This window comes from Propithecus coquereli, unplaced genomic scaffold, assembly GCF_000956105.1.
Source record: "Propithecus coquereli isolate 6110/MARCELLA unplaced genomic scaffold, Pcoq_1.0 Scaffold56, whole genome shotgun sequence".
In the NCBI taxonomy this organism is placed as follows: domain Eukaryota; kingdom Metazoa; phylum Chordata; class Mammalia; order Primates; family Indriidae; genus Propithecus; species Propithecus coquereli.
In genome coordinates, this window is record NW_012151507.1 from 2,911,870 (window position 1) to 2,933,741 (window position 21,872).

General features: G+C 42.4%; 1 protein-coding gene across 1 annotated transcript in view; it reads right to left on the minus strand.

Moving 5' to 3' along the window:
- The window catches only part of SELP (selectin P (granule membrane protein 140kDa, antigen CD62)), a 36,171-nt gene that overhangs the window by 6,127 nt on the left and 8,172 nt on the right, over positions 1-21,872 (minus strand). The window contains exons 2-11 of the mRNA XM_012657733.1: positions 21,330-21,420; positions 19,226-19,612; positions 15,714-15,821; positions 15,048-15,233; positions 13,546-13,731; positions 11,865-12,050; positions 9,798-9,983; positions 6,257-6,442; positions 1,495-1,680; positions 463-672 (exon numbers count right to left, since the gene is read on the minus strand). Coding sequence (XP_012513187.1) covers positions 463-672; positions 1,495-1,680; positions 6,257-6,442; positions 9,798-9,983; positions 11,865-12,050; positions 13,546-13,731; positions 15,048-15,233; positions 15,714-15,821; positions 19,226-19,612; positions 21,330-21,420 — 1,912 coding nt within the window. The remainder of the gene's footprint in view (positions 1-462; positions 673-1,494; positions 1,681-6,256; positions 6,443-9,797; positions 9,984-11,864; positions 12,051-13,545; positions 13,732-15,047; positions 15,234-15,713; positions 15,822-19,225; positions 19,613-21,329; positions 21,421-21,872) is intronic.

Genomic DNA, 21,872 nt, shown 5'->3' on the forward strand with positions numbered 1-21,872 from the left:
ATACAAGGAAGAAAGAGACATAGGACTCAATGCTGCATGTATACAGTGATAGCTCTTTGGAGGCTTAACGTGGCTTAATTTTTTCATTAGGTTCCAATTATTATGAAAATATGGAATTTTTATAGTGTCTCGTAATTATTAGTGTTACAATTGGTATTTATAAGTTCATATAGCTGATTTCATGCTTAGCATGCTTATTGTTCTAACACATTTTGGACATCTGCAGATGTTTCCTCCTTTAGGTCTTTGAGTACCAGAGCATTAGCCTGTGACATGAGGAAGGGCAGAGGTGATGTGCCTGCCGCACATTACTTCTGATTGGGATTGGTGAGGATTTCATGGAGGAGCTGACACTTGCAGTGGTCGTTGTGGGTGGGAGGGATTTCAACAGGCAGGTACAATGGCTAGCTTGAGTACCCGCAGGAAACCAGCATCAGAACTGCCTGCTCCTTCTCACATTACCTCTGCATGCTGGAGTTACTGCTGTCCATTGTCCTGAAGGTCTGCATCTGAGAGTGCTGTCTCCCACGAGCGCGAAGCCAGCTTTGCATCCAAAATGACAAGTGGTATCCAAACCAAAGGTTCCCAGATGATGCCTACAGGACATGGTTCCCTGCCCAGGAGTGATGAGGGCTGGGCATTGAACCTCCAGGGTAGGAACTGATGCTACACCTGTTGTGAGCAAATGTTTCAATTTAGAGAGCTCCCAAATAAAAGGAGCACAACAGAGTTAAGGTTGACGTGGAATAACTGGCTTTCATTCCTTCATAACAAGGGAGGCTCTGTGATATTTATAATATTTAAGAAAGTTAAGAAAAACTATTAATCTCAGGTATAAAAAACAGATGAGGAAAATTATTTGAAATGTCCTTGAAGAGCTGATTCTCCTGGCCAGAAGAAGAAACTGGGGGTCAATGTTACTGATACTAAGAAAAAAAAAAAAAAGAAGAAGCAGCAGAAGAGCTGGTGCAGAAATACAAGAAATTCAGTAGAAAGCCAAATATACATGGGCCAATTGCCTGCCCACCCCTGCTTTATTGGGAGGTGGTATTGTTCTCTGGCCAAAGGTCAACATGAAAGTTGAAATGTGAATGATGCCACTGGCTTTGTCATTAACTGCCATGTGGTGAGAAGGTGATGAGTGACCTCTCTCCATCTCAATTCCTTGATTTGAAAAATTGGACCCGTGACTCCACCCTTGTACTCTGTCTTGGCAATAAAATGATGGCGACCATTCGATTGGCTCAACAAAGCTCTTTAAGAGGCCAAAACTATGATACAAAATTTCTGCTTAAGAATCAATATATCTTTTGTTCATAAACATAAAAAAGTCCCGTCACTCTTTAGAAATTTGTTAATCCATAGGCTGTGTTTGCTAGACCCAAATTATAGTATAATATGTACTTGTCACATGCAAGAGCTATATAAGTATTTGTTATTATTGTGGGAAAATTTTCCAAAAGTACAACTGTCCCAGCAAATATATAGTATTACCGTTGCAGGTTGGTGGAGGTGCTGACCATCTTCCAGAAGTTGTGCATTCCACATTGTTGTACCCCTCCAGCTTAAAGCCCTTGTTACAAGAGAAGTGGCAGGTGGAGCCAACATTGAATTTTCCAAGAGCGTCAGAACAATCCAAGCTGCCCTGCTGTGGGGCAAAGAGTTCTGGGCACTTGATGGCTGGAATATCAAATCAATAGTGTCACAATCTCCAAATTTATTCAGAAGTTCTGTGTTGTACAAATTTCATTCATTTATATATTTACAAATATTAATTGAGCACTTATTATATTCCAGGTGTTTTGCTTAAAAAGTGGTATTTCACAACATATAAGACAGGTTCTTTACCGCAGAGGACAGTGGGAGGGATGGTGAGCTTGCAGAGAGGAGTATAGGTGGAAGTCACAAAAGTAAAACAGTCAAGAACTTAAGAAGCCACACTCAAGAAGTCACAATGTCATCCTATTTTCCCTGTACCCTCTGCTTCAGCGAGCCTCCCACAGCCCCACTATCTTATCTGAATGGGCGCAGTCCAGGGTTTCACTTCCTCCTGCCTGACACTATTTCCTCTTAGATATCCTGCCATCTCCTCAAATTCAACACATCTAAAACTGCAGTGATCACCTTCTGTCTCAAATCGTTTCCTCCATTTGAATCTGCAGGCTGTTTTTTAAATGCCGTAGTTCCTAGCACAGGAAAGCTCAAAACCTTCCAGTCAAGGTAGATTAGTTCCTGGGAATTCCCTAAGTGGACCTCACATGTTCTTGCTTCTGGTTCTCGGCTCACACTACCCTGAATTTTTTTCCATTTCCACTGGATAAAATCCTCCAGGATCCAACTCAACACACAGCCTCTCCGAAGCCTCTGCTGATCGTTGCTGAACTTGTCTCCTCTGAATGCAACGACTTTTTGTGTGAACTCATACACTGTCATACCACTTGTCATATCTTCCTTCTTCTACTGGACAGGAAGCTTCTAAAACCCAAGAACCCTTCATCTTTGTGTCTCTCATAATTTCCAGGATCTCAAGAGGCGTGCTCAATAGTCACTTGCCAAGTGGATGAATAAGTGAATTTTTAATTTACTAACCACAGTTTCTTCCCCAAATTGTTTTTTTTTTCAAATTATTGCAGTTACGTATTTCTTTTGGCATTATGTCTTTCTACCCATTAGTTTCTCTGACATGAGGCTATCGTTTATCAAAAAATATTGGGTCATTAACAAACTGGGTGATTATTCATTTTTTAAATCCAAGGCTATTCTGAAGGTATTATAATACCTTGGTCAGATAAGACTCATTTTGCTTGGTTATTTTGATTTTAAAAAACTTCTTCAAGGTCTTATGTGCTGCCTTGTGAAAAAGTGACATACAGTATTTGGCTTTTATATGCTGGCTCATGTGATTTTCAGTGACAGGCTATTCACTGAAGGACTGTGGATTCTTACTGTGTGAATCCATTCAAACAGCCAAAGTACATAATGAATTTCAGATCAATATTCTCAAATTGTTGAGTAATTAATAACTCCATGCCTGGAAAATTAATTTCATTTACCAAATATTCACTAAACATGTCTACTGGTATAAGTCCTAGGTGTCAAATCATTTGTAAACATTTCACTAAAATACCTTTTTCAGAATTTCTCAGGGTTACATCTTTAAGCCCAAGAATGTTCATAATGTCAGCTGCATGAAAGCAGGAACCCTGCCTGCTCTTTCAACACTGGATCCCAGGGCATAGGGCCTGGCACATAGGGGTTCTAAAAATATTTGTTAAATAAATGAATAAATTAATGACTGCAATTTAATTCATGAACATACTGATTTATGTTATTTTAAGTAGGTTTAGTATATTCATCTATGTTTCTTTTCATTATCTCATTTTACTTGAGTTGGATATAGTTTGCTCAGTAACTTTCTCGAAAGAAGATATAGTATAAACAATAAATGCAACTGAGTTGCTTATTCTAAACACAAACTTTAAAAATAAAACTAAGAACCCTCATGGAGTCAGAGAAATGTGGGGGGAATGAAGGGAAAAATAGAGATGTCAGCCGAGTCAGAGCTTACAGGGCACTGGTTTGCTGTATTTTAGGATGTGGATAAGCAGGAACAAGGCAGAAGTGTGGAGTTGGGGTTGGAACTTGGAACCAGGACTTCCTCTCCCACCTCAAGGTAAAGATGGACACTAGAAGTTGGGTCCAGCAGCCAGACATGGTCTTCAAAGGGTCAATGATAGAATGTTAAGTAATTAGGATATCAGTAGTGTGTATCAGAAAAGGGGCCCAACAGGCAGGGACAGGAGGGACACAGCAACTGGATACAAGCAATCCCGCACACAGATGGTGCCATGACAGTTGGTGAAGAGCCTCTGGGACTGTGTAGGTTCACGGACAGGACTTCAGGCCCTGAAGGGCAAAGGCAGTCAGGATAGTGGAAAATAGAGTTGGCCTTCTGTATCTGTGGGCTCCACATCCATTAATTTAACCAACCCTGGATGGAAGATATTTGGGGAAAAAAATCCACAAAGTTCCAAAAAGCAAAACTTAAGTTTGCCGTGCGCCGAGTGCCACATTGAATCCATGTGAATGAAGTGATGTGTAGGCATTATATTAGGTATCGTAAGTAGTCTAGAGGTGATTTAAAATATATGGGAGGATGTGCATAGGTCACATGCAAATACTGCACAATTTCATTGTATAAAGGACTTATGGATCTGCACATTTTGGCACCTGTGTGGGTCCTGGAACCAATCCCCTGTAGATACCGAGGGACAACTCTGTAAGTAGAGGCCAAGTCCTGGAGGACCCAGGGAACTGGCGTTCTAACTAAAATGGGAATATTTGTGGAACCACCCCCACAAAATGAAATCTTGCATTGCACTCTGCAGAGAGAGTCTGAGAGCTCCACCTGCCACACTGCCCCTGCTTACTTGGTGGGCCCTGAGCCCCTCTGATGTAGCCTAGGACTCTGCAAAACAGTATGTGAAAGTCAAGGTTCTAGGGGCTGTGCCGAGGGTGAAAAATTCATGGACTCAGGCATATGGGAAAAGAAGAGGAACCATTTGCCTAAATCTGGAGAACAAATTTGGAGAATAAGATAGGAACACTGGTATGAAAACCAGAGCTCCAGATCAGGATCAGACAAGGTTGACAACTCTGAGGGCCACAGTGGGCTGAAGCTGCTGTCCATGGTCAGGGTTGGTTCTCGACACCGGGTGGGGGCTGCGCCCGAAAGGTGGGAGGCAAGTGCTGCCTCCTGTGGAGAAGAGGGGGCTGGAAAGCAGTGAGGGGAGACAGGGGCTTCAGGGAGTACAGATTTAACAACTACGTTGGTTGCATATATGATTTAAACTTTGATGAGATTTTTTAAGGGATTTTTGATTCTTTAGCCTTAAAATAGAACGTGAGAAAATAGAACTGATAAATGTCAATGGAATAAATGAATGCGAGCATGAGAAATAAACGAATGAGCAATAAAGCACAAGCCCTAATGCTGACCCCCATAAATGTTCTAGATTCCTCAGGTGGCTTGTAGTATATCTTTTGATGGCAACAGATAGCATTTTATATCTTTTAACCTACAGAATTCTTGGCCAGGGAAGAAACCTCAGAGATGGTCTTGTCCACTCTTCTCCTTTTGGAATTGAGAAAATTGAAGTCTAAGGATGCAAGCAAGACTTTCTTAATGGCACAATACAAGTCTCTAGATACTAATCTAGTGCTTGTTCCACAAGAAGGAATAAATAATATTTTAGCTATTTTTCAGATAACACTAATAGATTTATTCCAATATATTTTCTCATCTGATCACCAGACACTGCCCTTTCTAAAGGTCATTTCAGCAGTAATAGCTGCAACCTGTGCAGCGGAAAAGGGTAAATTAACAAGCGATTGCCCCAGGATTTAGAAGCCCTGCCACTGGGTGGCAGTGTAATGCAGTGGGAAAAACACTAGCCCTAGTCAGACAAGTCATTTAAATCCTGACTCCACACTTCCTAGCTGTGTGACCTTTGCCAGCTACTTATCCTCTCAAACCCTCAGTTTCTTCACCTTTAAAATGGGAATAGTGTTAATAACCAACATTTTAAACGTTGTGTCTGTACATTGAATGTGATAATGTATAGGAAATAGCTGGTACAACGTAAGCAAAAAATATTACCTATTATTGCTGGTCTCATCATCACTGACTACTACACTGAACAATAAACTGGAACAGTGGTGACTTATGAAACTAAACATGAGCTATGCTCGGATTAAATCACATCCATGCATGAATAAGCTCAGTGTCTTTGAGACTTTGTAGTACTCAGGGAAGGCGATTGTAGGAATGAATGAATGAATGACGAATGTAGCAGAAGAAGACTTTATACGGAAGTAAAAGTTCCAGTGACGTAGCTGAGCTTCATCACTTACTGATGGTGTGATCTTGGACAAGCTACTTGACCTCTCTGAGGCTGTGTTTCTTTCTCATCTATGAAATGGAGGCGATACTGCCTTTCCTCATTATTTCAGAATTGTGGTAAAATCAAATGCTATAATGACACGAAAGCACTTCATAAAACTGTGCAATGTTTAATTAAAGTCCTTAAAAGATTATTCAGAGAGAGAGAAACTCTTGATCTAGATCACCATGTTTTATGGGGAGTGTGCTGTTTGTTTTAGCTCAAGTACACTTTTATATAAATCCCTGATGATGATGCTCCATTCTGCAACATCAGCTGAAAAGCCAAAAGAAAGGACAGACCCATGAGCCTACCTTCACACGTTGGTGGGGAGCCTGTCCAGTGTCCAGATGGAGTACAATCCAATCTTTCTGGCCCGGATAAATAAAATCCCTCATCACAGATGAACTGGCATGTGGATTTATAACTGAAATCTCCAAGAGGCTGGACGCAGGTCACTGTCCCATTCTGAGGACTCAGCAAAGGTGGGCAGCTAATGGCTACCATGAGCATGGCAGAGGAGGAGAGAAGAGATCATTTTAGAACTCAGCAACCTGAAATCAATGGGGTGTGTGTGCGTGACCTCCTTAATACACAAGGGCAGCATTTGGCTAAAAATGATGGTTCAAATTTCATGGTGCTTTATCACCAGTTAAGAGTTATGAGGGTGCAAAATAGTAGCAGCTTACAGTTGACTAGTATCCTGACATGATCTCTCACGAACAGCTTCCGAGGCGGCTTTAAAAGGAAGCTACTGTTCTGTTCAGAAAGAGAGTGACGCAACTCATTTCAGTTGCCCCTGGAGAGGAGTGGAAGTGATTGCTCCCTCGGCATCTTCTTCAGAAACAGGCCTAATGACCTTACCAGAAAACAGTGCAAACAGTGATTAGAAACAGAGTAATGGAAAGGGAGTAAAATACTTTCTCTCCCTTTCCCTGACTAGGTCATGGCAAGAATGTGGGTGGAAATTCAGGCTCTGCTGCTTACTAGCCATGTATCTCAGGACAACAACCTTCCTGATCCTTGGTTATTTCATCTTCAAAATGGGAAAAAAGTATAATCTTTGCCTTGTAAGTTAATTAAATGTAAAAATTAAAGATATAATAAAAAAATCATGGACATACAGTAGGTATATAATGTGATCAGCTGTCTGCAAATGGTGGCTTCCACTTCTTCCCCATAGTCTCATCCTACAGTGGTCAGCCACAAATGACTCTACTTGTTCACTTACCAATAAAAAAGTTAAATTAGGCATCATAGTTCTTTGCTACAGTTTGTACATGTAGAGTTTGAGGTGCTAGGGGACTTGCCTGGGTTGGAGATCATTCTGTGTGACTTTTGGCAAGTTACTTAACCTCTCTGAGCCTCAATATCTTCACCTTTAAAATGGGGAGATAGCAATACATAGCTCCCATGATTTTTACTCTGATCAGGAGTGAGAACACTCTGTATGCAAATGTTAATAGCTGTCAAGATGTTCCTCTGCCAGTTAATCAAGCACCAAAGCCCAGATTAAACATGTTGACATTAAAAAGGAAAGACTAAATGAATACATGGTTTAGGGTATTTCTTCTTCGCTGTTTGACCTGGCCGAGCCATGTATGGCTTTAGAGCAAAGACAGTGGAAGTATGGCTGTCCAGGAGTCATTTTTCAGCCACTGACCTGAATGGCATGAGGTTTTAAGAGCATTTTCTATACCTTTCTCTTCCCTTCATTCCTTCCCCTCTCCAACTACAATCCCCCCATCTGATCAACTTGTCCAAAGCCCTTGTTATTTTCTGCCGCTTGAAGCCTTTCTGCATTAAGTGTGTATGTGAGGAGGGAGAGGGAAGCTTGCAAACTGCAAGGACCAACAGGGGAAAGGCTGTGAGTGAGGACCTTGGTGCCATGGAGCGTTTCCAGCTCTTTTGTAGCTTTGCCTTCTGACAGCAGGGTGGGTGTGGAGGAGTCGGGGACATAAAAAGGGAAATTGTGTGATAGCACTCTCTCAAAACTGTTACAACATCTAGTGGATTGCAAGCCTCATGGTACCTTCCTGCCCAGCTCACATTTTGGTATTTCACTTGACACCTACCCAGCAACGAGAGGAGAAAGTTCAGTCATAGTAAACAACTAAAAGCAGAAGGGAACTGGAAGGTCACAGGAAGCCGTGGTGAGTGGCAACCTCCTTGCTGTGAAACGCCCACAGGCAGGACAGTATGGAGCAATGAACTGTAATCCGTGCCCTGCATGGTCCAGAGTTGCCTGGACAAGTCCTGATTACTGCGAGAACGGTAATCACGGACTCCAAGTTCTTCCCGAAAGCTGAGTGAACTTTGTAATGTGCCCAGGCTTCAGTGTAGTCAGGATGAGCCCAGAGGGGGTGAAGTCACAGCACCACCCCGTCTTCCCAGACCCAGCTCTGAGGTGCACCCAAAACCAGTAACACTGGCTTGCCATACTCTGATGCCGGGGGATGGACATCAATTCTGCTGGGTGTGTTCATTCGTTCATTCATTCATACACTTACTGTTGGCCTAGTTTAACAGTGGGGTCGGCGGGGGCAGGGGGGGTACACTCGTGTGCACGCTTGTGTGTGACCTGAATAGCAAGTGGTTTCCTCTTCATGAAAAACATGTATCTGCCTGCTTTCACTTAGGTGTTGAAAGTCTGTACAAAGTGAACGGCATGGCAAATAATGTAGAAATGTCTAGTATTTTACCCATTTAACTTTGTCATTAAAAGTATATATACATCATAAAGTACTAATTGCATAGAGGGAAAAATGGATGGGGAAAATATTGAAAGAATTCATACCAGAATGTTAACAGTTTCTATTTTAGGGTTAGAGTATTTAAGAGGATATTCTCTCATTTCTCTATTTTCTTATTTTTCTGTAGATTTAGGACTTTCTCTCTCTTTTTTTTTTTGAGACAGAGTCTCACCCTGTTGCCCAGGCTAGAGTACAGGGGTGTCATCATAGCTCACAGCAACCTCAAACTCCTGAGCTCAAGTGATCCTCTTGTCTCAGATTCCCAAGTAGGTGGGAATTTCAGTGTGTGCCACCACACCCAGCTAATAAATCTTGCTTTGTAAAGGCAGTATTTGCTATAAATGTAACTAAAGAGTTGAATGCATTGAGGGAAAAAAAGAATGTGAATATAAAAAAGCATACATCTATCTTTCAATTCACAAATATGTATTATTAGAACCATTTCTATTTCATACAGGGTGTTACAACATTGACAGAATACACTGGCTTTTTATATTAAGTACAATGCAGATATAAATGCTTATACTGAATCTGCACGTTTTTTTCTTCTGAGAATCCTGTAACCTCCAGTTCACAGAGTAATTTTATTCTCTTTCCATCATTCTCCACTTTATCCTAAGTATATTTCTTCCTTATTACATAGATCTTGGAGTATGTTTGCAATTAGGTACTTATAAATTCTGCACCCCCCGCAGTTCCACCATTATGCCCCATGGCTCCATGGAATAAAGTGCCATGCCAGCCTTGGGACAACCACCCTGAAGCAATTTTTGTCCTTCTGGTCTTCTTTCCAGATGCTGTTTTTAGCCAGGTGAGAATAATTCACCAGGTTAGTGACAGGAGCCTTCAGGTCCTGGTCCTGATAAGGAGATAGCAAGGGCCATTCCCTATTGCCAAACATCCTGGCACTGTTACCTGCCTGGCCCCTGAAGACATTTATATTTGGGGTCCTTGGGTTACAAGATGAAAGGATGAGTGAGAGTTTTATTAATTTTCCAGTCTATTTCAAGATGGACCCTACACAATTACCACCTTTAAAATACAGCCTTTTAAAACACTGCCTATGATTATTTCCAAGATGCTGGAAAGAATGGACTCTTACCTTGGCATTCGGGAGGAGCCGCACTCCAGATTCCAGTAGCCAAGCACTGTAGCACACTTGCACCCACCAGGAACAAGCCTTCCTCACAGGTGAAGCTGCAGACCGACTGGTACCTAAAGGCACCGAAGGGGTGGGAGCAGTTCACCTGGGCCTTGTTTGGAGCTGGAAGATCCTGGCACTGCAAAGCTAAGTGATGAGGAAATAAGGAGTAAAGAAATAGTAACATGCAAGTATTCATGGATTTTGACCCATGGGTCTTTAAGAACAGGTATTCTTAAATTGGGCTTGCTTATCTTGGACGATGAGAAGGGTCATTTAATTACAATGGCATAGGAAGGATTCTATTAGGAAAATGCTAAGCCATTATTGAGCATTTTGGCAGTATGTATCAATAATTTTTAAACTATCATACCTTTGGACCCACCAATCTATGCTAAGTATGTAATCACAATGCATATAAAAAATCAATTCAGGGATTTTTATCAAAACATTATATGTAAGAACAAAATATTGAAAACAAACATAAATGCCACTAATCTGGGGCTGAAAATAAAGTATGGTGGCTCCATGAAGTAAATATTAAAGGCCACTAAAAATGATATATAGTTCACCTTGGAAAGTTATGGGAGGTGTGTCAATGCACAATGTCATTAATACTTGCCTAGAGACAAGAATGGCTCAAGTGATCCCTGATGATTTCCTTTAAGTGTATCAAAGGGCTCTTCGACACATCCACAATACAATCCATGACCTTCACCAGTTCTCACCATGATGGTGCTTGGCCATCTATTCCTCCATGGCTTTTTTGTTTTGATTTCAATTTTTTTTATTATGACAAATATATATATAGCATAACATTTACCATTTACCATGCAACCGATATTAAATATACAGTTCAGTGGCATTAATATTAAGTACATGTTGTTGTGCAACCATCACCTCTATCCATCTCCAAAACCCTTTTCGTTATCTCAAACTGAAACTCTGTACCCATTACAACATAACTCGCCTTTCTCCGCTCCCCACATCCCCTGGCAACTACCATTCTGCTTTCTGTCTGCATGATTTTGACTACTCTAACTTCCTCACATAAGTGGAATCATACAGTTTGTCCTTTTGTGACTGGCTTACTTCACTTAGCATAATGTCCTCGAGGTTCAGCCATGTTTGTAACATATGTCAGAATTTCCCTCCTTTTTAAGGCTGAATAATATTCATTGTAAGTGTATGCCATATTTTGCTTATCCAGTCATTCATTGACGGAAACTTTCATTGCTTCCACATTTTAACTATTGTGAATAATGCTGCTACAAACATAGGTGCACACATGTCTCTTCTAGACCCTGCTCTCAAACCACTGCCTCATTTTAAAATCAGGGTATAGTTAGACCCAGGGGAATCACATAAATTGCCCCGGGCTTTCAGTAAATGAGAACACAAAATGTCAAAATTGCACTTCTGGAATGTGACTTCTGTGTGAAGTACCCCTTGTAAAAAAATAATCCTAATGACTCCCTGTGCCTTAGTTTTGTAAGAGCAAAATATTGAAAACCTGAAATATTAAAAGAGGATAATTTTTGTCAAATCACACCAACGACATATGATTTATAAGGTAATATTATCATCATCATTATTTTGCCTGTAAAGCTCATGGGAGTTTTATAGTTGCTTTTACAACTGCTAGTGAGCAGGTAGATAAGGCAGATAATAGTACCCCCATTTTACAGAAGACATGGAGCCTCAGAGAGTCCACAAGCTTACTGACAGGAAATGACAGGGCCAGACTCAACACCTTGTCCATTATTCTATTCTATTCCTCATGCATCATTCCTTCCCCAAGCCACACCCCCTTCATGTCAACACGCCCACTATATGTCAGTCACCTCACCTAGACTACACTGTAATGCACATGTTGTGAATTCATCCCTAGTGCCAGGCACACAGGGGCCAGCAAACAGTAGCTGTTCGTGAATGTCTGATGAATAAATACATGACAGTGCTCAGTGCAGACACCGATGCCTTTGATTAGCTGAGACACACAGAAGAACAGTACACCTGTCACAGTACCTTGACAGACGGGGGCTGGTGCTGTCCACTGTCCCATGTCAGTGCACTGAACTACATCAGCTCCTCCCAGCACGAAACCCTCAGCACAGTGGAAGCTACAGCTGGTGTTGTGCTGGAATGCTCCTGGGGACGGGGAGCACGCCATGCTTCCGTGGATGGGCTTCTCCAGTGGCTCACACGAAGTGGCTGAGCAGAAAAGTGATCTTCTAAACCCGAGTCATGGAAGGGCCCAGTTCTTTCTCAGAGAAACCTCCCAGGGATGCTACATTTTTCCTACCCACATTGTCAGTATGTTCAGAACCCCAAATCTTTCATTTTCCAAAGGGAAACTACCTAGAACACATTTCCCATGCCCCTCTTTGCCTGGCTCACTCTCACCTGCCCTTCAGGTCTCAGCTTAGACTTCACTTTCCTTGGGAAGCCCTCTCTTCCCAACCCAACTCAGGGGCAGGAACACCTCCAGTGTGCTCCCACAGCCCCCTGTTCCTGTGTTGTTCATACGTGGCTGTAATTCTCCCTCATCACACCGCAGTCTCCTTGAGGCCATGGTCAGCCATTCAGAGCTGTATTTCAGAGCCAGGCACAGTGTTTGCCACATCATAGGTGGTCATTAAATATTTATTGACATCGTCTGTGACACTGAATACGGAAAGAGTAGATACAGGGAAAGGCTGGAGTTGTAGGGCAAAAGCTGGACTAGCATAGCTTACTGTTGACACTACTACCTAGCTCCATAAAATGATCCGAAAAGGGATTTGTCTCTGGAGCACAGGATGTCTCCTAGTTAGGCTTCAATTGCCAAGTGAGTGCAGCCCAGGGAGAGTTCCTGAGCACAATTAAGCCCTCAGTGACCTCAGTTCTGATAAAGGTTGGTTTCCTCATGATCTTCCTTGGTAAACCATTTCATCTCCAGGCTATTCCTGGGGTTTTGCAGAGTATACAGACCACCCTTTCATGCTGGGCTTTGACCTCTGGTTTTTACAGAATCAGGGCATTTAAGAACAAAATTTCCTCTAGTGCTGCTTTCTTACTTTACGGATGAGAAAAGTGAGGTTCAGAAATGTTCAGTGATTTCCTTAAAGTCTCATAGCTAGACAGTAGAGAGCTGGGCTTGTAATCTAGGTCTGGTCTGGGAATTCACTAACTCGCCTTTAATTTCCTATTCTCTATGACCCCTCTCTGCCTTACAGGTTGAGGGTGTGAGACAAATGCACAGAATTCAGTTTTGTGGTGTTAGGATTGCATCACACACTTTTTTGATGCAGTGTTCCTTTACTCCTTTGTCAAAGGCTGTCACCAAAGACTATGGGGGGAATCTCTCCCTTTAGTCACTTTACCCACTGCTCTGACTCCCTCTCACGTATAGGACATTGTCCCACAGCTTGGATAAGGGGGAAAAAAAAGAAGCAGAAGCTAAGGTTGAGCAAGAACCCAGCTCTATGCTAGGTACTTTAAACATGCTACTTAACTGTATACTTTTAATATACTTAATTCCCACAAAGAACCCTGCAATTCTTAGCTCCATTTCACAGATGAGAAAACTATGGTTCCCAGAAGTTGAACAACTTGCTCCAGTATCACAGCCTAGTGGAGGTCACCCTGACATCAAGAGCCTTTGGCCTTTCTACTGTGCCATGACTCCTTCTTGGACAGATGGGGGGCTATCAAAAGAAAATCCTACCCTCACAGGCTGGCAAGGGTGCGGTCCACTGGCCAGAGCCGGTGCAGCGGAGTGTGTCCAAACCCCTCAGGCGATAGCCAGGCTGGCACTCAAATTTACAGCTGGAGCCATAAGCAAAGGCAGCGAGTGGAGAAACACAGTCCATGGTTCCATTGCTGGGGGCTTCCAGGGGCTGGCACTGCATAGCTAGAGAGAACAACCAAAGATAAGGAAAGAGAAAGTTACTAGGAAGGAGAAAAACCCTGTCCACAGCTGGAGAGCAATGGTAGAACCTCTGGAAATGGAGGTGGAGCTAGGAAGATGTAAGGGGCAGGAGACCCTAATTATGTTTTTCCAGACTTGGAGTTCCCATCCTCGGGGCAACCTGAATCTCTTAAAAATGCAGATTCCTCCAAGCTCTATTCTGAATGTCCTCTATTCACTATACCTCTGTAAACCTGTCCTGGCAGGTCTTCTAATGTCTACTTATGGATGTAGATGCCACCTTTCCCACCTCATGTGAAATGTACGAATGAGGCCATTCTGAAACTGCCTGTGGATTCTGAGTTTTGGTGAAGGAAGGAGTTTTAATTTTGTTTCTAGTAAATTCAGCCTTTTGTTTTTCTAGAGTCTGAAACACTTTTCTCATCCCAGATGTACCCAATCTAGCTGGGTGGCAGGTGGAAGAAGAGTTAAATTTTAGCAATTCAGGCCAACTTGTCCATAAGCTGGCTAGTTTCATCTATATTCCCAGCAAGGACAGGGTGCAGTGGACATTATACATCCCTACCACCTGAAACTCACTTCTGCACATTGGAGCTGGGCTGTCCACACCCCTGAGGCTGTGCATTGCACCACCATTCGCCCAGCCAATACAAATCCCTCTTCACAACTGAAGCTACAGCTAGACCGGTGCTGAAATGCTTTTGCAGAGTGAAGACAGGCCTTGCTTCCTCAACCAGGAATCTTCAGGGGTGGGCAATGGGCAGCTAAAAGCAACCACAGGACAATGGTGTGAGTCCTTGGGCAAATTATTTCCGGCACCCTGGAAGTCTTTGGATCTTGCAGCAGCTATACCTTCCTAAAGCGGCAGGCAGGGTGATGCACTTGGTGTGTTAAATGGTACTTTCAGTCACTCTTTGGAAAGATCCAAACGCCCTTGTTTTTCATTTAGAGAAGCTAAGGCAAAGCGATCAAATTAATAATATTCAACCCATAAGTACTCATCGTTATACTCTTTTTACTTTGCAATTACTAAGGGGAAAGGGGTCCCTTTGTACGTTTTTTGCCTGAGAATCATGAATTAAACTTACTAAGTCACTCTACAGATACAAAATACCATGAAAAGCAAAATTATTGTTAGTCTGGTATACGGGTAACAGCGATAACCAGAATTTTCCATTTAACATAGATCCTCATTATTTCTCACGTTTTTTAATGAAGAAAGCTCATTACGTCCCTTTCCCCCCTCCCCCCACCACCAAATTCTAGTAGTTAGGATGGAAAGAGTGAGGTCTACACACCTATACACTGCGGGGGCTCATCTGTCCAGACTCCAGAAGCCAAACAGTCCAGCTTGCTGGGCCCACTCAGTTGGTACCCTTCTGGGCAGTGGAAACTGCATTGGGAGTTGAAAGAGAAGCTTCCCAGTGGGTGGCTGCAGTTCACAAGCACGTGTGGAGGGAAGTCAAATTCTCCACACTCTCTGACTGCGGGAGACAAAAATATTGATTTTTTTTTCATTGTAGACTTAAAGATGATGTCAGATTTGCTGAAAGCTGGTACTATTTGTGTAACCTTCTTAACTCTGACTTTCTAAGCTTCCAATCCAAGCCATCCATCTTTACTTGATTCCTTGTATTGGCTGCCTCTTGGGAAATAATCATTCTTTCACTGGTTTTTATTTCAAACAAGTAAAGTAGTCTGAAAGAGTTCTCTTTGTTTTCCTTCCTTTGCATTTCCCTTTTCTCTTTTGAAATTTTATGAGTTAATAGTCTCTCCAAGAGTAAAATGTTTTTACCCCAGACTGTGTGTCTAGGGGCAATTTGGGTGGAGCAGACAACAGATGATAGAGGGGGCCTATGACCAGCCTGTACTCACTGGAGAGTCGCCAATATGATCTACTTCCTGGCATCACATCTAGCATAAGACCAATGACCGAAATAATATCCACAAAACAGAAGCCTCACCATATTCACACTCTGGCCCGTAGAATCCAGGGTAGCAGGAGCAGGTATAGTTCCCGATGGTCTCGATGCACTCCCCTTGCTTGCTGCAGGACATGTCCTGGCAGGAGGCTGCAGAGATACAGCAAGGTCAGAATCGTGAACATTCACAGGAGACATTAAGAAAAGCTGGATTCTTATTCTGGGCCACAGACTCAACTCCTCTCAGGTAGGACTGAGCTAGCCAAACCACAGAGAACTACAGTGTCATCTGGAGAGACAACTTGTTGCTTGCAAGAGGCATGATAGGAGTCTGCTGGAGCATTGCATGGTTCTTATTTCACACTGTATTTAACGTTTCCTAAGAGGGGCAATTCTATGTGTGGACACAGAGGGACAAATGAAGACACTGATAGATGTGTGGACAGAGAAGCTCCTCTGTGTGGCACAAAATGGATTGTGGTTTTCTAACCAAGAGTTGTACTCACTGAGTTGAATTACCATGGAAGCCCTCATGCCACGTGTTACAGCATAGAGGTTAGGAAGCAGATGTCGGGGGCTGGGGTCACACAGATAGGATCTGAATCCTGGCTCTGCTGCCTGCTCGCTGCGTGGCCTTAGGCAAGTTACTTCTCTGAGTCCAGTTTACCCAGTGTCAGGGGCCAGACCTTCTACCTTTTGTTTGCTTCAAGTCTATGCCCACTGCCATATGGGCATTTGGTGGAGGAGAGAGGAGCCAAATGAGATGTTTAAGACCTGCTCCCGGTAAAAGACAAACAACCCTAAGACAAACTCTAAGTTTCTCGAGCAAAACATGCCAGGCTTAGAGGGTACAGACCACGGCTCACCTGCCAGGACCTCCACACTAAGTCCATGCCACTTAGATGGCAATAAAGAAGGGCCAGGGATTCTTTCCTGCAAGGAAGTCTTTGAGGGTATATGTACTTGGTGGAGAATTAGTACTGGAGTTGATACTATGAAAGCACCAAGAATGTTTTCATTGATTTTTTTGTTGTTGATGAGGTCCTGGTTGGGGGCAAGGTCTGAGGCTGAACTGCTTTCTGGTGGTCATTTCCTCTGCACTAAACCCTGGCCATGTGTTGGTCCATTTTGGGGTATATTACAAGGGGAAATCCATAAGTCACATAGAGGGCTGTGCTAGTGCCAGATGACCTCTGTGTTTCCTCTCAAATCTGAGATGCCATCATTCTACAAACCACGAAAGCTTCTACAGGAAGAAGTTACCATGGCAGCCAGAGAGTTTGGTGCAACTGCACTGAGGCACAGGGGAGGGTTCCAGATAAAGAGGAGATGCAGAGGCAACAGCAGCTGGTGGATATTGGATTGGTCCACATCTTCCATCCTATCCACCTTGCCCCTAACCGTGAACCTACAAGTGCCTTACAGTAGTAACACTTGCCTGCCTTATGTTCTTGAAGCACATAAATTTTGCCCTGATTGTAGCTTCCTGAGGATCTCAGAATTCTAGAAATAAAAAAAAAAAAACAAAAAAAATACAGAACAGGGAACATTCTGTATTCTATCTCATTTCAGGGCTCCCAGGCAGGTGAGCAAGTTGTCTATTCCTTTTGGATGGATCTTCAGGAGGAGAATAATGATGATTCAGTGAGTAAATCTTTTTTTCACAGCCTGATTCTGAGATCTAACAAATCCTGACAGGTAGAGAATTATTCCAAAAATCACTTAATCATTTCTTATTGCAGTATACATATCTGTTTGTCATCTATTTCCCACAGAGAATTGATGGTTCTACAGCCTTTACATTTGGGTGGCAAAATGCTAATCAGTAGTAGTGGCTGTCTAGAGTATTTTTTGGTTGAGATGGAACCCATCTATGTTCAGGTAAAATCGTTCCAATTAGTGATGTCTGCCATTATTGCAGACTAGAGGAATGGTGTCAATTTATGACAATAATTTTCAATCTCTTTTCTATCTTGCCATTTTTGGTAAGCTTTATTGGGGAAGACTGTCTTGCAGAAATGGGTGTTGAAGTTTGGGTGAGGAGGGGGGAAATGAGTGGCATATTGAAGCAGCTAGTGGCAGTCAAAATAATCTGATAAAGGACAGCTCTAGGGAGGCATTGCCCAGAACGGGTATAGAGCCAACTGCGAGAGCAGTCCGATGAACTAATGTAATGTCCACCCTGGTGCATGAATAAATGGCCATTAATTAATTAATACATAAATGCATTGTTTATAAAATGAGATCTGACTACATGACAAAGCATTCATGGGTATGTTTTCCCTCAGCTAGGAGGTCTGGGCAAGGAGAGGGAAAATGTAGAAGGAATATGCCGTGTATTCTGTTCCATATGTGTATTATTGAAGGATTATGAAAGGGAAATATTTAAAATCTAAAGAATTCAGAACATAGATAGCAGAGTGTGGCACGTGTAAGATGATTTTTCAAAGACGCTCTAGAGTACTCAGGACCCTCTAGCTCAGGGCAGTCCATACTCTCCCTAGCCGCAGTGTGTGTGTGCTACAAAGTGCAGAAGGGGCCCCTCTAGACAGGAAGCCACATCAGAAAGGTGGGATCAGCTCTGGCACTAGGCTTATGACTACAGGAAGACCAAGCTTTCATTGCATGTCTGCTTACTCTGGAACTGGGAGAAATGAGAATCAAATATACCCCCAGGATCTCACTTTTGGTTCCTTCTTCCCTTTCTGGGCTCCCCACCCTCCCACCAAAGTCCATATCCATTGGATATGTTGTTGTTGAAGAGAAATTATAAAGCATTTGCCATCCTTAGTTATGATCTCAAATTGTCTCATAAAAATGGAGAGCAAAGACTGTGATGGCAAATGTGGCTAAAAACCACCAACTTTGCAGTCAACGTGAATTTGAAACTGGCTCCACCATCAACTAGCTTAGAACCTTGGGCAGATTACTGAAAAGCTCCAAGTCTTTCCCTTATCAGCAAAATAAGAGAAATAGAAGGGCCTTATTGATGAGGTTGTCATGAGGACTAAATGCAACTAATACTGAATGAACAAATGACACACGCACTAAATGAACTAATAACAATGCCTGGAACACGTTGGCATTCAAAAGGTATTAGCTACAGCTGTGTCTCCTAGGGTACAGGGCTAAAATCCCTCTCAGTTTATACTCTCTCTTATACTAGGGCATAGTGGTGGGGGGAAAAGCTCAAGACCTAAAATTTAGGAGACTGGTTTCCAGTCATAACTTTGCTTGTCCTGCTCCACAAGCAAAGTTAAGAGAAACTAAAACTTCTTGCATATCCATTTCATCAGTAACAAGATGAGAAGGGTGGGCCAGATGATATCAAATTCCTCTCTAGTTTCAAACAGCTGTTTTTCTCTAATCCTGATCTTACATTCTTCAAGATGCTCACTAATGCTGATTGATTAAGTTTACTCCTTGATTTCATGTCCCTGCCTTTGTGACTCCACAATATTAACCCAGATTTTACATTGGCCAGGGAAGGCGTTTTTTGTTTTTTTTTTTTTTTTCCTTTTAACACTCAAATTTCAGAGTAGAGAAGGCACTACCTGTATAGCAGAGGGCCCGCTTTTTTTTCCTGCAGGGCTCATCATTCCACTTGCCGGGGGCCGACTCACTCTTGATGTAGATCTCCACGCAGTCCTGGTTGTTTTTCTTGTTGTTGGGCTCATCGTCAGCCCAGTTCTCGGCCTCCTTGGTGAGAGTCTTTTTGGTTCCCACCCAGGTCCAATTATTATTGATCTTTCGGATCCCAATCCAGTAGTAAGAGCTGTAGTAGGGTATGACATCATTGAGGTAAGCAATTTCATTTTTATTCTGGATGGCCACTAAATCCGTGAAGTACTTCTGGCAGAATGACCTGGAAAAATTCCATGAGTATGCGTTTGTGCTGTAATGATAGGTCCACGCTGCCACTTCTTTCTGATTTGTTAGTTCTAGATGAAATGAGAGTGAGTGCCAGGTTAGCATCCCTTGCCAGGAGGTTGTAATCGTAAGTACACTTCTGCATAGTCAGATGAGCCTCTGGCCAGAAGATGAATACCCAACACATGACTATTTTACTTCTAACGTAGTTGATTGAAGGGAAAAAGAGTGGTTTCCACCTTTCACTTGACAGTGTACATGAAGTCAGAATAGGAAAACGTCCTCTTCTGAGGATCCTTGGTGTTAAAAATTTGGAATCATAAGATATCAGAGTCGGAAGGGACCATGGAAGTCATCTAATTGCCTCTTCTCCTTTTATAAGTGAAGGAGATGGATTAGGTAATTTGCCCAAGCCCAAATTAAGTGACACATAAAATGTCTTAATAGCAGGTCCTGCCTCACATGGAAAGGAAGATGCTTTATGATCTGGACCCTACCAGCCTCATTGCCCACCGTGTTTGCCTTCTTAGCAAAACAGAAGTCCCACTTACACGTCTTTGCACATTCTCTTCCTGCTCTCCTGGCTGCCCTCCCCTCTTAAATGCCTGGGAAACTTGACTCCCTGTGCTTTCCATGGCTTCCCCGGGTAGGCTCAGAGTTCCTTCCTCCAGGCTCCCGCTGCACCTGGTCCCTGCTCCTCCGCCTTTACTGCCATGTATCGTCACGTCTCTACAATGTGGTCACATCTGCTAGATTGTAAATCCCTCATGGTGGTCTCTCTTTAGCTCTGAATTCTTAGCACCAACCATAGAGTTTGGCACCTAATGGGCATTCATTAAATACCTAAATAAATACATAAATATGTAACTAAAGAAATAGGCATTCAATAAATACATAAATAAATGCAGCAGGTTTGTGGCAGAGCCAGGGTTAGAAATTAGATTTCCCGATGTGCAATTTTATACTCATTCCATTTCTCTTGGTTGTTTCTCTTTGATCAGTTACTCTACTTCCTCCATGTCTGCTTACTCACTTATTAAAATAGGGCAAAAAACAGCCCTTCATGAAATAAAGAAGGTGCCCTTCGAAAGTATAAAGATGCTATGAGGCAAAGTATTGTTATCATAACCTCTGGGAGCTCCCCCGGGGCAGAAGAGGCCAGTTCCCACATGAAGAGGTGGACAATGCAAGCAATCAGGCCTGGAAATGGCTCCCTTTCCTGTTTATAAAGGCTTGTTTCTATTCACCCCTCTCCTCTGCAGCCTGCATGAGGGTTGATCATGTTTGCACCTCCCTCACTGACACCTCTATAGCATCGTTTTGCCTTAAGACTATTCTACTATAGCCAGGGCTGCATTATAACTTTCACAGACTCTAGGCAATTTTATCTTTGTAGGCCCCTTCCTCCATAATAATACATTAAAAATTATATTTTGCAACTGCATTGGCATAAAGATGAATATATTACCATATATTAAAATGTTTTCTTTGACTTTAAAGAAAATCATTATAGAAGAAATTCAAACATTTTTTGTGGGTCCCTGAAAGTACTAAGCGCCTGTGCCCAAGCCCAAAGATAAATTGGTCCTGAATATATCAGTTTAAGTTCTTTCTGAAGCCTTGTCTACCAATATGATTGTGCTGGGTACATTTCTCTTCCAGAAATCTGGACTTGAACAGTTTTCCCATGCTTCATTGCAGCTGGCTGCAATCCTTAACTTCTCCCATTTGACTATGGGTTCTACCCTAATTGCCCAGGGCTAAGTGAAGGGTTAGCATAGAGTTTACCAGAGATCAGGGCACTGAAGAAAAAGAGTTGGGCAGCTCCAAAGACTATTTGCTGGAATCCCTGGTTCCAGATGGCTTTAAGGCAGCTGGCCTGTAACAAGAAAAAGAAAAAAAAAACAAAACAAAAACTTCCTTTTAGTATTCATATACCACCAACATGGCCAAAAAAATTCTAGTTGATAATTATTATGTTGAATTATAATTCTGCCTATTTTCATTGGGAGGATGTATCAAGCCCTCTGCTTCCTTCTTCTCATTGCTCTGCTTCTGAGTCCTAGTAGCAAGGACGAGGACAGAGTTCATTTCTTCATTCATTCAACAAATATTTATTGGGTACTTCGTGCCACCAATATTTTTCTTTTGAGATATATTTTTAATATGTATGTAAGAAAAATACTAAACACATGAATATGGCTGCCATTATTATTATGTAATAATCTTTTAAGAACTGGCATATCACACCCAAGAATAATAGAAAGTCACTTGAGAACGCCTTGATTCACACAGATAATGTCTAACCTATACTCTGATGCACAGAACATC